Genomic DNA, 16242 nt, shown 5'->3' on the forward strand with positions numbered 1-16242 from the left:
CTTCCTTGAGCCAATTACCATCCGGTGGTGACCATTGCCGCTGTCAGAGACCTCAGCATGGTCGAACCTAACGGCCACACTCATGATGATATCACCTGAGCCAAGTCATGTCGGGGATCTCCATCACCTCTACTCCACTGCAATGGGGTCATGCCACCAACCGCAACCACCGAGGGTTAATGGACTCATTGGTGACGTGCCATGGCTGTCAATGCAACAACCTAAGCTCGAGCTTGATTTTCAGCTTCCACTACCGCTCGTTGTCACTCCGCCACCGGGATGACCCATCAGACGTTGACTACCACTGGCCAACAATCTTACCTAGCCGTTGCCAGTGCTGCTAGACCTAAAAATACTTTCAGCCTTAGGGTTTTGCCTATTGAGTGAAAGAGATAAAATGCACATATCTTGAGGCATGCTAAATTTTTGCGATCCGACTCAACTACCTCGTGCAAACCAGTTGAGAACTCATAAGCATGACTTAGGGCTCAAGTACTAGCTCGAGGATAGCTGGTGGAATAAAACAGTAGAGTTGCATTAGTTGAATGAGCCAGATATGCATGCAGACCCATGGACCCATGAGCACGACGCGAACCAGAATGTCCAACTCGCATACGAGTCACCTTGGGACAAGGTGTTGAAAGCGTGGTGATTATTATGATCCGACCACGAGGGATCGAGTTAGTCGAGTCTAGTTAGTGTAATTTGCTTATTATCTTTAATTTTGAATTAAAGCGAATAATTTGTATGTAGATATGCTCTGCTAGGATTTTAAGTAGGAGTAGTCATGGGTTGATTAGGGGTGTGAAATAATTATTGAGTTAAATTATTTTGTATTTGAGTTATTATTGTTTTATCATAGCAATATATAGTCTTTATCTTTGTATGAGTAGATCTTAACTCTAGATCTATTGAAAGCACTCAAACCTAGCCATACTCTTTATCCACGAGCAGCCATACCTTACGGTTATCCGCCACCACCCTTGCATACCCACCACTCTCCGACTACCGCCGCAATATTAGATATTTTCACTTCTATCACATTTTGACATTTGTCTACTATTTTATTTTTATCTTTTTCTAATCTCAGATTTATCTGACACAAAATCTATTAGAACCTTAACTCATGAAACTATCAACTACAAAAATATCATAGTTTTCTTATATTTAAATTGGTCAAGATCTGGTTCGTAACACTTTAGTAATTAGGACATATTTATAAAATCCACATATAGTCATGGAAATGATAGGGGTATAGCTAGGCTATTGAACCACGAAGTTTGCCCCTCCAACTTTGTCTCTACTCAAGAATAATCTGTTGATGTTAACTTTAAATCATTTAGGCAGTGGTGATTAGGGGTGTAATAAACTTGTTGGTAGATCGAATCATAAATGAGTTAAACGGGTTGAGAGAAGAGACATGAACACGACCTATTCAATAATCAGATTATTGATCCATATGACCTAAACTTGATTAGATTAAGCTTAAACCAATTTAAAATTTGGGTCACCATGTCGGGTTATTTAGTGAGGTAAAATTTTGCCACTGGCATTGACAACAATATATATCTTATTGGAAGCTCTAATACGACTTTGTAAGAGAAAGATGGTAGAGTATGCCTCGGTAGTAGAAACCAGTCTCATGAGAAGAGATCGCAATGGAGTATTGAGAGATAATTATAAATCTATACTACGAGAATAAGATTTCTATAACGATTACAAATTACAGTCATCAAATCTTTAATTCAGTTACTAAAAGAACAACAATTACTTCGTTATTAATTAATGAAACATGCAATATATTTGCTTATTCAAGCCACTAATGATAGTTTTCTTCATCAACCTAGAATTGAGATTGAAGCCAGTCTATGGTCTTCTTGTCCAATTGCAAAGCTTTAGCAAGAATGTCATCAGAAATGGATGGTTTGGAACCCAGCAATGCGTCAGCAACCCTGATCAGTCCAGGGTTCTGGCTACTGAGACTAGCACGGCCGACTGCATGCTTCGTACCAGGCTTGTAGTAAACTTTAGAATAAGTCTTGCTGTCCCAATGACTAGGAAGAGTCTCCAGGGTTAGTCAACATTTGAAGCTTCTTCCTATTAAATAATATCATTGGCTTCTACTACTTATCTACACTGATCGAATTAGTCCTTGTTGGATCTCGTTAGTTTGAATGTTTAGTCCTTTAGTTATCATTTCCTATGCATGTGGGAATGTTTCGTCCTTTATTGTATGGCCTGCTGCGGTATCTGTCTCTATTTTGACGTGGTCATCTACTACTTGTTAAAGGAGTTACGTTATTCCCACTAACGAGATCCAACAAGGACTAATTCGATCAGTGTAGATAAGTAGTAGAAGCCAATGATATTATTTAATAGGAAGAAGCTTCAAATGTTGACTAACCCTGGAGACTCTTCCTAGTCATTGGGACAGCAAGACTTATTCTAAAGTTTACTACAAGCCAAGTCGTACATCCCCCTTCTATATATCTCCATCCCCTCCAAACCATTTCTTCCCATCAGATATTACAACATTGGAGTTCTATTTCTCCTACAACTACTTGAGCTTTGCATTAACGAAAACCATGGCGAGTAGCATCTTCTTACTTGCTCTTCTCGCATTGTCTTCCCCATTTGCACTGGCTTTTGATCCTAGTCCTCTCCAAGACTTCTGCATTGCTGATGAGATGCCCCGAGGTAATTGAACTGCAGTTATTACTGGTTCCCGTTAATTATCGCGCGTTTTCATTTTATTAATTGTATGATGTGGATAGAGCTTACTCTTCGTAATGTTTCCTGCAGTGTTTGTGAATGGTTTTGTCTGCAAAGATCCGAAAGAAGCCAAAGCCGAGGATTTCTTCTTCTCCGGTCTCGACAAAGCAGGCGACACAAATAACAAGCTTGGATCAAAGGTGACCTTAGTCGACGTCCAAAAGATTGCAGGACTCAACACTCTCGGCGTTGCAGTAGCTCGCCTCGACATTGAACCTTATGGTCTCAACCCACCACACACTCACCCACGGGCGACCGAGATCTTGACGATAGAGGAAGGAACCATGTACGTCGGATTCGTCACGTCAGACAACAAGCTCTTCTCCAAGGTCCTCAACAAAGGCGATGTATTCGTATTCCCCAAAGGCTTAATCCACTTTGAATTCAACCCTGGTACGAAGCATGCAGTCGGCCGTGCTAGTCTCAGTAGCCAGAACCCTGGACTGATCAGGGTTGCTGACGCATTGCTGGGTTCCAAACCATCCATTTCTGATGACATTCTTGCTAAAGCTTTGCAACTGGACAGGAAGACCATAGACTGGCTTCAATCTCAATTCTAGGTTGAATAAGCAAATATATTGCATGTTTCATTAATTAATAACGAAGTAATTGTTGTTCTTTTAGTAACTGAATTAAAGATTTGATGACTGTAATTTGTAATCGTTATAGAAATCTTATTCTCGTAGTATAGATTTATAATTATCTCTCAATACTCCATTGCGGTCTCTTCTCATGAGACTGGTTTCTACTACTGAGGCATACTCTACGATCTTTCTCTAATAAAGTGGCATTTGCTAGAGGTTCAAATAGGACATATATTGTTTTCACTGCTTCCAATAATAATCACATCGATCGTATTTAAGTTTTTCTATACTTAGATGTAACGTGTGAGCATGAGATTAACATAATCCAAATATAAACAGATGTAAACCATTGATTATATGAGGAACTTCATAGGTCTGTCTGATTCGACCTTATTGCCGGTGAACAAAACATCAATATATTACATAAAAACAGGTAATAACAAACAATCAAAAGAAATTTAACTTACAAATTATATACATTTCATCACCTGTTCACATAATGCATCAAGGAGTATTAAAGGTTTACTAATCAATCGCTAGCAAACTCAAATCCTTCTATTCTCATCTGGGACATAACAATTAAGCAGAGGTCGAGCTAAAAGACTAACGCATATAGACAACAAAGCATGATAAACAAATTATAAGACACAGAGGCAAATAATAAGAACAAAACATCGACAAAAATCATCATCCAACGTGCCCAATAAATAAAACCTCATTGTGGACGTCAAGAAGGAGAGAGAGTTAAAACTCAGGAGGGTGAGGGGGATTGCCTCCGAAGTGCAAAAAATGCCTAGACCTACCAAAATGTAGCAATTTTGGCCCATTCAAAGTATCCAAGATGAAAAATCTAATCTACTGATTTATTCAAGAGATATTAACCAAAAATTAAATATTCTAAATATATTTATATTCAAATGGAAAGCAACTTTACTTTGAATGGTAAAGTAAGCTGCGACGAGTGTGTTTAATAAAAAACTCAGTCATAACCAAAGGTTGTTATGACCCAAGGTTATGGGTGAAAACGGGTCGGATTAATTTTGACCCGACTCGGATCAGATTCGGATAAAAAATTTCTATTCGATTCGGATACGGGTCGGATATATTTTTCAGATTCGAATACGGATATCGGATATCCGTTTACCCGTATATTTTTTAAAATGATTTATAGTTTTTAGTTTACTTATTTAAATAGTAAATATTAATATTGTTACTAAAAATACTTTACATATTACTTATAGAGATTAATTTCTCTAATTTTATATATTTGACGTACAAAAAAATTATTTGTTGTAAAACTCTTAATAATTTTATGTTAATTATATCTAAATAAAATATTACAATTATTTTAAATTCAATTAATATCCGTTTAAGATCCGATCATTTATCCCAAAATTATCCGTATTCATTTAGTTAGGATATGATTTTAAAGTTTAATATCCGTCCAATATTCGTATTCGAATCCGTATCTAAACTAAAAATATGGATCCGGATATGAGTTGAGCACTATCCAATCCGTATCCGATCTGTTTTCACCCCTACCCAAGGTAGGTAGATTGTGGCCTTGAACTCAGTGATTTTGATATATTAGAAAAGGTTTATTTTGCTTATACCTTTTGGTGTAGAATTCGGAATTTGATTCCATTTATTCCCTTGTGCTTAATTTAGCTTGAACTATAATTTTGCAAATCTAGGCTGAAATTTTCCGTAAATATATGGATTGTTTACTCTCCTTTTTTTGTCGGATTAGGATTTAAAGTCTTTTGTTAGTGTATAAAATACAGGGCCCTTATTTGAAAATTTCTTTATAATTAAATCGGCTTGTGTTTTTTTTGCAAAGAACCACCTAACTTGTGGTTTATTTTAAAGCAATGGCTCTCTTTTCCTTTCAATTAAAGCTCAAAGCGTTAAGCGGGCTGAAATATTTGACCGTTGGGCCGTCCAAATTAAAAGGCCCAATGGGTTAAATAAGATGACTGGGCTGGTCTTTAGATATGGCTAATACTTGAAACGAGTTCGAAAAGACAGTCGGATCCGAAGAGTGTGATCACAGTCGTTTGATGTGTCATTGACTCATTGCAGTAAGACCATATTATTTTTTAGGGAAATTTGTATATAATACCCTCTTTTTTAACGAAATTGTGATTTGCAAATCTAGCTCTATGATTTTCACTATTTGCAAATCGAACTCTATAATTTAGCGTAGAAAATATCCTAGGTTAGATTTAAGCTAACACCATGATAATATTCTGTTAAGTAGAAATATTTTATTTTTCAAATAATTAAAATGCTCTTAATATAACTTGGTTGAAAGTATTTTTATCATTTTTTTAGTATAGTTAACATAGAAGTTTTGTTAAGTTTAACTAATAGATCTATCATCACAATATTTTATACACATATTCACTAAATTATATAATTAAATTTGCAAATAATAAAAATATAGAGTATAAACCATAATTTTACTAAAAGACAGCAAAATTTTCTTATTCTTTTAAAATAGGAAAAATACTCTCCTTTTATTCTTTCTTCTTTTCCTCCAACCTCTAAGGAAACTACTCTCAAAGACAGTTAGAAATAATTTTTTGTTCTATTAAACCAACCACATCCCATTCGAAAATAATGCTATCTTGTGTTGGAATAGATATATGAATTAAGTCAGAATAAAGCATATGAAGTTAATCTAAGAGTTTGATTAAGTTTAGTTAATATATCTAATAGCATGGAGTCTTGGGGACACATTTGGTAAACCATAGAACTTAATTAAAAGTACGTATGAAAATAATAAATGAGTGCTTCGTTTAAAAAAACGTGTTTAAGAAATGTCTCATTCACCAATAAATGCACCAACTATTTAGGCCGTAGAATTGAATCCTGCTCCAGTTTAGTTACAATGTCGGCAAATCAAAGTTGATGTTACTCTCGTCCAATTATTTGGATCATTTCAATAAGAATTACTCCCATGCATTAAATTAATGGTGGGGTGTGTTTATTCTTTTGTCGTAATATTGACAAATATGGTTACATTATAATAGCCGTCGAATTGGAAATTTTAGCTTCGCTGATGAATAATTTAATCCACATGTTCAAATAATTCGCATTCAATGTAAAGCAATTTTAGCCCTAACTGATGAATAATTCAACCTATGTGTTAAGCTGTGCAAATACCTAAGTCTACGGGCACATTTGGGTCAATGGCATTATCTAAGATGTTTGTCTTGTAATATTTTCTCCGTTTTCTTTTCTAATTTATAAATAGTTACTAAGTTGTATTTCGTTTTCATGGACTATCACCTTATCTCTCTCCGTTGTGTTTTAAACTTACATGAGTTTTACTAGTACTAATGAACTTCTTCCCCTACCTGCCTCCGAGTTCTTTTTCCCTTTAAAATAATATATAAACAGTTTCTTTTTCATCCTTTGAATTATCACCGATTGCATAATGACTCCGTGAATTTTTTTTTTGTATCTAATAATCCCCTGAAGTATTAGAAGTACCTCGCTCCTTGACATTGTAGATGGAATTAGAGAATTAATCCAATTACCCTCCATCCTTCATTGTCCTCAATCAAATAGCTAGGCGCGACGCCAGTGAAGGGTGTGTTGTCATCATTGCTGAAGATCTTATCGGAAAGATGACGCTTCCCGGTGAAGAGGACAAGGACGGCAATGCCGAGCATGTGGCACAAATCCAACTAATGGATTTTGGACTCAAGGGCATCCCCCAACAGAGATCACTTGCTCAGAAATGGATCAAAGGTTGTAGATCGCATCATAGGGAAGCAGATCTTTGTACTCATCTCTCCTCCTCCCTTTTCTACCTCCTCATCTCCATCGTTGCTAATGACGATTTCACGAACATTGATTGCCATATGAGCTAGTATAGGAGCTAGCAAGGTTAGTGGAGATGGGTTTCGTTTCTTTCACTCTTGGATGGCACCTGATGTCAAGTATTGCTGCTTTGTCAGTGGGTTGCCGTGGACCACCAACGACCGAGCCCTCGAGGAGGCCTTCAAGCCCTTGACAGGAGACTGGGAGGTGTAGTATTAAACCGGGCATTTTGGAACACATCATCACCGTGGATGAATCGAGTGAGGAGGGAGTCAAATGTGAAGTTAAACACTGTGCTATAAGGCTTTGTCCTAGCTAAGACTTGAAGGTTGACAGTGACGAGGAAAGAGGAGGCCTTGCCTCTTCATTGGCGGCAATGGAAGGCCAAGGCAATACAATTGTGCTACGAACCAGAGTTGGGCTGATTCGGATGTAAAAAAATTATAAAATTACAGATTATGGTAGCCTCATGAGTTAGGATCTATCGGCTATAATGTTATCTAAATCGGAGGTTAGGATAAAAAGATATAAATAAAAGAGTAGAGCAAAGTCAGAACGGTAAATATCCTACGCTATGGTGGTCGTCGAAGGGTGGTAATGGCTAAAGTTGATAGTGGACGGTCATAAAGTAGGGTAGCTCGTGGAGGTGATAGTGGCTATGAGTTAGAGATAGAATTAGGGTTCTAAGTTAAATCTACTCCTAGAAAAATAAATGATTATGATTCATTTACTTCTACTCTCTTAGATTACCTTACTCTTACTCCTAAGATAGTCCAAGACTAAAATATAATTTTTAATTCTTTATTAGACGCTTGAATGAATAAACAAGATGTTCAACCCCTCTATATATAGAGGTCAAGTATAATGAGTCATATTTGGATTTAACCATAAAGACTTATACGACTCAAACTAAAACTTACCTTAAAGATTTATATGACTTAATTGAACTTACCTTAGTAACTTACATGACTTAGTTAAACTTACTTAGTGACTTACGTGACTTAATTAAACCTGCCTTAGTGGCTTACATGGTTTAACTAGACTTGTCTTAAAGGCTTACGTAAGAGATAAACATAAATCAATTAAAAGATAAATAAACTCAATTTATCAAGCTAAATGTCTATATGATGCGATCCGATCTGACTTAGTTCACATCAAGTTATTGAGGCGAGAGACAGAATGGAGCTAGTTGACGCCCACAGGGATGAGCCAGTCACTGTACGAGGACTTACTCGAGAGTTCCCCGCAGCTATGGAGAGAGGAGGAGAGGTATTTTGTCTACCTAAAATTTTCTCTTGACTCATGCACATGAGAGGTAGAATTATCATATATATGTTACGTGATTGTCATATAATATTTTATGGATAGAAAGAGGTAATATAATTCTTACAAAGAGTCAAGTGGGGTATTTCTAATAGTTCAGAAGTTATTGTGTACCAAAAATAGTTTAAAAGATCATTACGAAAATAGGTGATAACTATAAAGCACAAAATAAACTCTCTAAATGTTTTGTTATTAAGTTACCTATGCCTATGGGTTTCAAGATTCGTCCACTTGAACTGATTGCTAACCATGTATGTGAATTAATGTGGATGTATAAATATGTGTGTGTGTACCAGTTGGTAGTTAGATTTCAATTTTCTAATTTATAAGGAAAAGTTTGGAATTGCTTCAGTTTAGATACTCATTTCTTAAACATATATACTAAGACTTATACCAGTATAAGTTCCAAACTGATTTGGTTATAAAATTATATATGATAGTATAGTTATGACACTTGATGTGATATAAAAAATAAATATATCTTAACAAATATCTAAACCATACATTTCAAAATAATAGATAGATAACGAGAGGAGAGAGAAGAAAGAGAGAATGATTGAAGTGATATTTCTGAAGGATAAAAGAGTAGTTGGCAAATATAAAATATTAGATAGAGATAAAAGAGAAAGAAATAGATGTTAACAAACTAATATTAAGATACACTGGTTTCCATTTTCCTAAGAGGTACTGACGACAAATGTTTGATCAATCCATGGTCTCGTTAAAATTGTGTACTCTGTACTCATTTATATTAATTTAATTAATCCAAGGAGAATTGTTGTTCTTAAATATCATGCGTAGTTTTGAAAAACTGCGATAAAATATTTATGAGTTAAATATATTTTATCTTTTTATACTTATGTTTAAAATTATTTTATCTTTCTATATTTTAAAATTTTTTAAACTAGTCTCTGTACTTACGATTAAAGTAGACTGTTAGTTTTTCTACCCAAATTAATAGTGCATGCTCAAAAATTTTCAAAAATTAAATGAAGGGCTAAATTTCCCTCATTTTTTAAATTTTTATGGACAAAAATATCCTCATCTTACATATAAGCATTTATTTCTCTTAAAAAAATACTAACATATTTTATTGTCTTACTTTCTAGATTATATCAAATATATAGTAAATTTTATTAAATTAGAATTTTTCTGAAGTTCAGTAGTTATATCATATCTAGGAATAAAACAAATATAAAGTGTTTTGGTACCCATCCACCCATAACTCCTATGCCCAAGTGATGGAAAGCTATAAAGTCCAAGTGTGCCTAAAAAATTTAAATTAGAAAGTCTTTATAAATGAGTGAAAAGTCCCTGAGCATTAATCATACCCTTTTCCCATATTGCTCACATCTCTATCCATTTAGATAGGTGAGCCAACTACCACCTATTCTTTGGTGCATGTATAAATTCTACACAAAGGTCTATTTATGAATAGAGGGTGGGCTACATTGGAAAAGAGCAATTCATGGATTCACAAGTGAGATATCAGTCAATGTCCCATAATGACTTTTATTATTAGGACTCAACTGCTCATTAATGCTTGTGTAAAGTTTGAGGAATCTTCAAATGGGACCATGCATGCACCCATGGGCCCATAAAGTTTGCCTATTAATGAGCATTATCTTTGAACAAAATGCATGGGCCCTACAAGAAAGGGAAATTAAAAATAAAGCCTTATATTTTGATAATATTCTTAGATTTTTTTTTTGTATTGGTAATTTATACGCAAAAGTCATATTTGGCCTAATTTATGATACCATATATAAGCATGACTATAAATGAGTTTTACAAGACTTTCTATGTATTAGATGGATGAATTTATATATCACATAATATATTTATCTATGTTAGATAGTGAATTTTAATGATATATGATCTCTCACCGTTGGGATGAATAAAAAATAATGTATTAGGGTAAACCATCAATTGGATATATGAAAATTAGTAAGATATTATGTAGTTTACTTAAATATTGTGTATATTAACTACATACTATGTTCAATTACAATATATTACATATATTAACTACATAATATATTTTAATTGAAAATATCAACATTAATTCTATTACAATATATTACATAATTAATTTATGTATTTCGTATATTAACAATGTAATACGTCTAATTGAACTTATGTTACTTTGCTCATCACATATCATTATAATGACTAACTTATTTTATAGTCATTGATTAATTTTAGATATATTCAATTATTCGTATTAACTTATAATTTCTATTTCAATTAGGTCAGTTTGGGGAATAGCACATATGTACAGTCTATTCTTTTAAATATTGTATCTTAGCTGGATTAACTTGAATCATTTAAACACAAGATGGTTGTCTATCTCAACAATCCAACTGACCAGTTGGCTTAAATAGACAATGTGCACCCAATAGTAAAATTGATTCTGCTGTATGTGATCCTTGTAACTTTGTCATAATAAATGCTATCTATTCACATGACACTTGTAACGAACCTGATGAGAATTTTCCAGAGAATACCCTATTTTTTATTCTATTAATCCATCTCTGACCGATGAAAGCAAAATGCCGATAAATTTGTACATCCAACCTTATGGTAAACATGAGCAAAATAGAAATATTTGCCCTTAAATTCGTTTGTATCAACCGATGGCACACGCCACCTTGCTTTAAACATATCCATGCCAACTAATATTGAAGTTAAGTACAATGTTATGAATGATTATGTAGCAGCTTATGGAGAGACAAAGTTCAATTATCTCAAGAAGCATATGAAACAAGTTTCCCTTAATATTATACTTATATAAAAAGAATTCCCATGAATACATATGTCAATTACTATTTTTCGGGCGAAGACAGTATTAAATAATACGTCCAAAAGCTTAAATAATATTATTTGAAAGTGCAAAGTTATGCCTATACAGTATTTGATGGAAATAAAAATACAAAAAATGGTTGAATACCACTTTAATAGAAGAGAGATATTTCACAAAAGAAATATATCTAACTGTATATCTCCGATCACGTATAATTAATCAACAAACTACAAAATAAATTAATGCACTATAATAATATGGGATGAGCAAAATGACATAAGTTAAATTAGAACATATTATATCATAAATATGTATAATATGAAAATTAATTACGTAATATATTGTAATTGAATTGATGTGTTCATGTCAAATTGGAACACATTATGCAGTTAATGTACATAGTATGTTGTAATCGAACTAATTTTATATGTACAATTGAAATGTATTATATACTTAATAATGATTAAATTATGTAATACATTGTAATTGAACTAATTTAATATGTGTAAATAGTATGTAACTTAATTACGTAATACACTGTAATTGAATTAATATCTCTAATTAGAATGTATTACGTGGTTAATGTACATAATATGCTGTAGTAATTAATGTCCATGTATTCAATTGATAGTTTACCCTAATACATTCTCTTGTTTCTTTATCCAAAATAGTTATATAGCTCTAAGAATAAGGGCGAGAGATCATATACTTCGCCAAAATATTACTATTATAAATGAAATCAATAAATATATCTTGGTTGTTATAATAAATAGGAACTTCAAATAGATTTCATAATCAATCAACCTATTTATATTAGTTAGAAAACTAGGAATTTAACTGTAATAAAATCCTCACATTAGTCTGATTATTATTCAATTCTTAAATTATAATAAAAGAGGGTAGAAGAAGATGATGAAAAAAGTATGTAAATAATAAAGGGCCTTAGTCAGATTGTAGGTTTCTTTAATTTGTTGTTCCAAGTGGGTGGTCTTTGATTTTGGACTGTTGGACGGATGGAATTTACAGACTGACTCAACACTCTTTACTTATGAGAATTTTTTAGATTATTCTTCATTCAATTTTGTGTTATGCCCTCGGACTTAGATCTTATAGTTTAAATTATAGTGCTGTCTATTTTACGCCAAGTGTGAAATTTGTGTCAAAGAGTCGTCGCCCTATTTTTCCTCTTCTCTCTGTATTTGATGGTACTGATATAATTTTTAGAATTTTAATAAATTACCTTAGTCTATGGGCATTTTTTTAAAAAAAAAATAAAAATAAAAATGAAGAGCTTTAGAAAAAGAAAGATAAAGAAACAAGAAATAGACAGCAGAGATAATACAATAACGTTTTCGTCCATTATACAATGTTCACTCAACATTTAATGAAGAATGAAGAGGATGGAAAAAGAATAGCTTGACTAGCAAGAAATATGTAAAACATGCTCACCATTAAGAGGAGAAATTAGGTGAAACATATTACCAATGGAAAGTGACACAAGTGTACGGCAATATTATAAGAAAGCGAATAATTGGCAAATAAAATGTCCCCTTGACTTTTAAAACCGAATCAGTGCATTTAATCAAAAAAGTCCATTCTTAGGTAAAGTTTTGGATGAATAATATTCCCTGACTTATTTCCATCCTAATCACCAGAAGGATTTTTTATCTATTTTTTTAACTTATTTTTTTTAAGGGGAAAGGGTAGTAACAAGCTATATTAATGCATATTTATATGCATTAAGATGCTATGAGAAATAAATAGAGAGATGTAAAATAAAAATAGGGAATAGATTAAGGATGGAGGAAGTAATTATTCCTAAAATGAAGTACTGCTTGACATCGTGGAATGTGAAATCTAGCAACCATTAGTTTTGTTGGATTCGCATGCAAACGCCCCTCGAATCCCTAACAAGTTTTTCCACATTTGGCAACACATTAATCCCTAGAGATCTCCCCCCCCCCCCCCCCCCCCCCAACACATTAATAAATTTTAACGGATTGTATTTGGCATGTCCAACTGTCTTGGAGGACATCTTAAACTATCGCGCAATGACTTCCCAAAACCTTCCCCATAATTGAGGTTCACTTTGAGGTAAATATAAAAAAAGGCGACACCTTTGGGTTCCCTCTCTCTCCTCTTCTCGTCTCTTCTCTTCTCTCCTCTTCCTCTTTTGAGAGCTCATCAGATTCGATTCGGAACCTAAACACTGGGAACTGGACCGAGGTCTTCAATGGCGGCGGAGGTGAGCTCGGTGACGAGGACGCTGAAGCGGTACGCGGAGGACGAGAAGGGGAAGAGGGAGTTGGTGACCAGGGACCTGCTCGGGGGCGGCGCGGTGGTGGGAAATGGGGAGTTGGATCTCGAGATCAAGGTGGTGCGATCTGGTTGGGAGAGGCGGATCGATCTGATGGTAATCCCGATTTCCTTCTCGCAATTTGATCTTTTCCTTGTGATATCTTCCTTGAAATTTTCCAAACGGAACACAATTCTTTGGTGTGTATGACAAGAAAAATCGAATCTTTATTCATTTCGCGTGAATTGTTTGTTGGGTATTTTGTTTGTTTTTTTTTTCAATTATTATTATTATTATTTGATCTTGATAGAATTCATTAATTTTTGCTGTTTCTTTTTCCGAGGAATTGGGGGTACTCTGGATAGAGATAATTTATTCGGGCAGAGCTTTTTTTTATTTTTATTTTTTTATTACTCTCCTTATGTCTTTGATGTGGGATTCTTAGATGGATTTTATTTTTTAAAAAAAAGGTGCAGATTCTTTATATATGAATCCATAGTAATAAACGCTTTTAAAACAGAACAGGAAACGGAATTGTGCTCTTCTTCCTCTCTATCGATCTGGTATTTACCATTAAAAAGATCAGATTTTGATTCAATTGTCAGTCAAATTAATCCATAAACTTCCAGTCATACCCAACTAACGAAGTCTTCCAATAATTGCAGCCGGCCAAGAACTACCAACCCCTCCATGACCTCAACCTCCCCCCTCCTCCTCCTCCTCCTTCCGCTTGCGCTTCCGCATCCACCGCCGACTTCAACCTCCTCTCGGCGGCGCCGTCGCGTGCTTCGCACTCCTCCTCCTCCCCCGCCGTCTCCGCTTACAGCAGCAGCGTCTGCACGCTCGACAAGGTCCGCTCCGCCCTCGAGCGCGAATCCCGAGGCGCCAGGCCGGCCCCCAGATCCGATAGCTCCTCTTCTCCTTCCTCCTCCTCTTCCGCCGCCGCCGCCGCCAAGCGCCTCCAATCTCCGCCGCCTCGGGATTCGCCCATCAGCGGAGGCGAGATGAGGGCGGCGGCGTGCCCCACGTGCCTGATCTACGTGCTCATCGCCGCGGTGGACCCCCGGTGCCCCCGGTGCGACGCGCAGGTGCCGGCCCTCCCCGTCCTGACCCAGCCGCACAAGAAGCCCCGGATTGACCTCAACGCAGCCGCCGAGGACAACGACTGACCATCACCGAGGGTAAAACCGTCAGTTCATCTTGCAGGATAGACAACTAAAAGAAAATCTGTCACATTTTCTTTTTTGCCCCCTCCTTTTCTTGAAAGTTTTGTAAAGGACCTACAAGAGTTCTTTCTTTTTTTTTTCTTTTTTCTTTTTGTGCTACTATATTTACACATATATAGGACAAATGATTTATTGAAGCAAGTGACAGTGGTCAAAAGCATTTTAACCCCTCTGTAGTATTTTTTTTTTCTTTCCCTCCAAAAGACTAACAAAATTAAATCTTGATCATTTTGTAAATTCATATTTATTTAATATAAATAGGTTTCAAGTAATCCTACCATTTTTATAAAAGATATAGAGAGATATCTACTATTATATATTATAAAAAAAGAAGGTAAAAATTGATTTGAATTATTGAAAAATTTTGCTATAATAAGTGAGTAGGAGCCCTATAATGATAAAAAAAAAAAAGAAGAGTATAAAGGCTTTGCTTTGCGGCATCGCACGTGCTGGTGCAGTGGGTCAAACAGTGGACGTCGTCATAGATAGCTATCGTGATACAGAGTCCGACAGTTATTATTGCCTTCATCTCTCTCTCTCTCTCTCTCATTTAATTTTGGTTTTAACTTTATCTTTGGCCTTCAATTAATGCCACGTCCACGTCCACGTCGCCATTAAATGCGATGTTTGGGAGCAATTGTTCCCATCCGTGGCTAAGCGTGAACAGCTAGTACACTCCACCGTGGGCTCCACGTCATTTAATGAAGGCCGGCAGTAATTTGGAGCTTTTTAAACGTGACCACTACGTGACATGCGAAGATGTTAGGAAATTTTCAAAATAGTACCAAGTGTCACTTGATCTCCTTTTTTATTTTTATTATTTAAAAGGTTAGAAAGTTTAGTTACACTTATAAATTATCCCGTATAATATATATATATATATATATATATATATATATATATATATATAAAGTTTAAGCCATTTTTATTATCAAAAGTTCTCTATTTTTTGAAAAAAAAACTCTTAATTTTATTAAAATTAACTAATTAATTAGCATATTAGTTTGCCTCTTGATAATAACGAAGAAAAAAAATCAATAAGATTAATTGGGATATAATTAAATTCAACTAGCTAATTCTAATAAATTGTACTTAAATTAAGTAATGCAAATAAAATATTAAAGTATCTTCCTTTCTTAAAATTAAGAGAATAAAAACATCTGTTAATAATTTTTTTTATTGCATACAAGTAAATTGGGTAAAAATGCCACTTATGATATTTTAAAAAAAAATACAGTGATAATTATAATATCTTAAACTTTTTCATGGCAATTATATAAAATTCTTAATACTTATATGCAGTTGAGATGCATGTAGACTATAAATTTATATGATATGTAGCTAAGATGCATGTATGCTATAATTGTGGAACATTAGCATTAACTCAAAAAATTAAAAGCTAAAAAT

At 34.5% G+C, this 16242-nt stretch overlaps 2 protein-coding genes across 2 annotated transcripts; both read left to right on the forward strand.

Moving 5' to 3' along the window:
• Nucleotides 1–2535: 2535 nt before the first annotated feature.
• Nucleotides 2536–3474, forward strand: LOC140767395 (putative germin-like protein 2-1). Its single transcript, XM_073107281.1, has 2 exons — nt 2536–2697; nt 2803–3474. The coding sequence occupies exons 1-2, from the start codon at nt 2586–2588 to the stop codon at nt 3330–3332; spliced, it is 642 nt and encodes a 213-aa protein (XP_072963382.1). The 5' UTR covers nt 2536–2585; the 3' UTR covers nt 3333–3474.
• Nucleotides 3475–13359: 9885 nt separating this feature from the next.
• LOC140767394 (uncharacterized) lies at nt 13360–15004 on the forward strand. Its single transcript, XM_073107280.1, has 2 exons — nt 13360–13726; nt 14275–15004. The coding sequence occupies exons 1-2, from the start codon at nt 13547–13549 to the stop codon at nt 14776–14778; spliced, it is 684 nt and encodes a 227-aa protein (XP_072963381.1). The 5' UTR covers nt 13360–13546; the 3' UTR covers nt 14779–15004.
• The last annotated feature ends 1238 nt before the right edge of the window (nt 15005–16242 follow it).

This window comes from Typha angustifolia, chromosome 9 (assembly GCF_048772165.1).
Source record: "Typha angustifolia cultivar Huaian chromosome 9, ASM4877216v1, whole genome shotgun sequence".
In the NCBI taxonomy this organism is placed as follows: Eukaryota; Viridiplantae; Streptophyta; class Magnoliopsida; order Poales; family Typhaceae; genus Typha; species Typha angustifolia.

What these genes read in the sequence shown, in the direction of transcription:
- LOC140767395 (XM_073107281.1), top strand. Translation starts at nt 2,586, where the DNA reads ATGGCGAGTAGCATCTTCTTACTTGCTCTTCTCGCATTGTCTTCCCCA. An exon ending in TGCTGATGAGATGCCCCGAG is followed by an intron (nt 2,698 to 2,802) that starts GTAATTGAACTG and finishes TGTTTCCTGCAG; the next exon opens with TGTTTGTGAATGGTTTTGTC.
- LOC140767394 (XM_073107280.1), top strand. Translation starts at nt 13,547, where the DNA reads ATGGCGGCGGAGGTGAGCTCGGTGACGAGGACGCTGAAGCGGTACGCG. An exon ending in AGAGGCGGATCGATCTGATG is followed by an intron (nt 13,727 to 14,274) that starts GTAATCCCGATT and finishes CAATAATTGCAG; the next exon opens with CCGGCCAAGAACTACCAACC.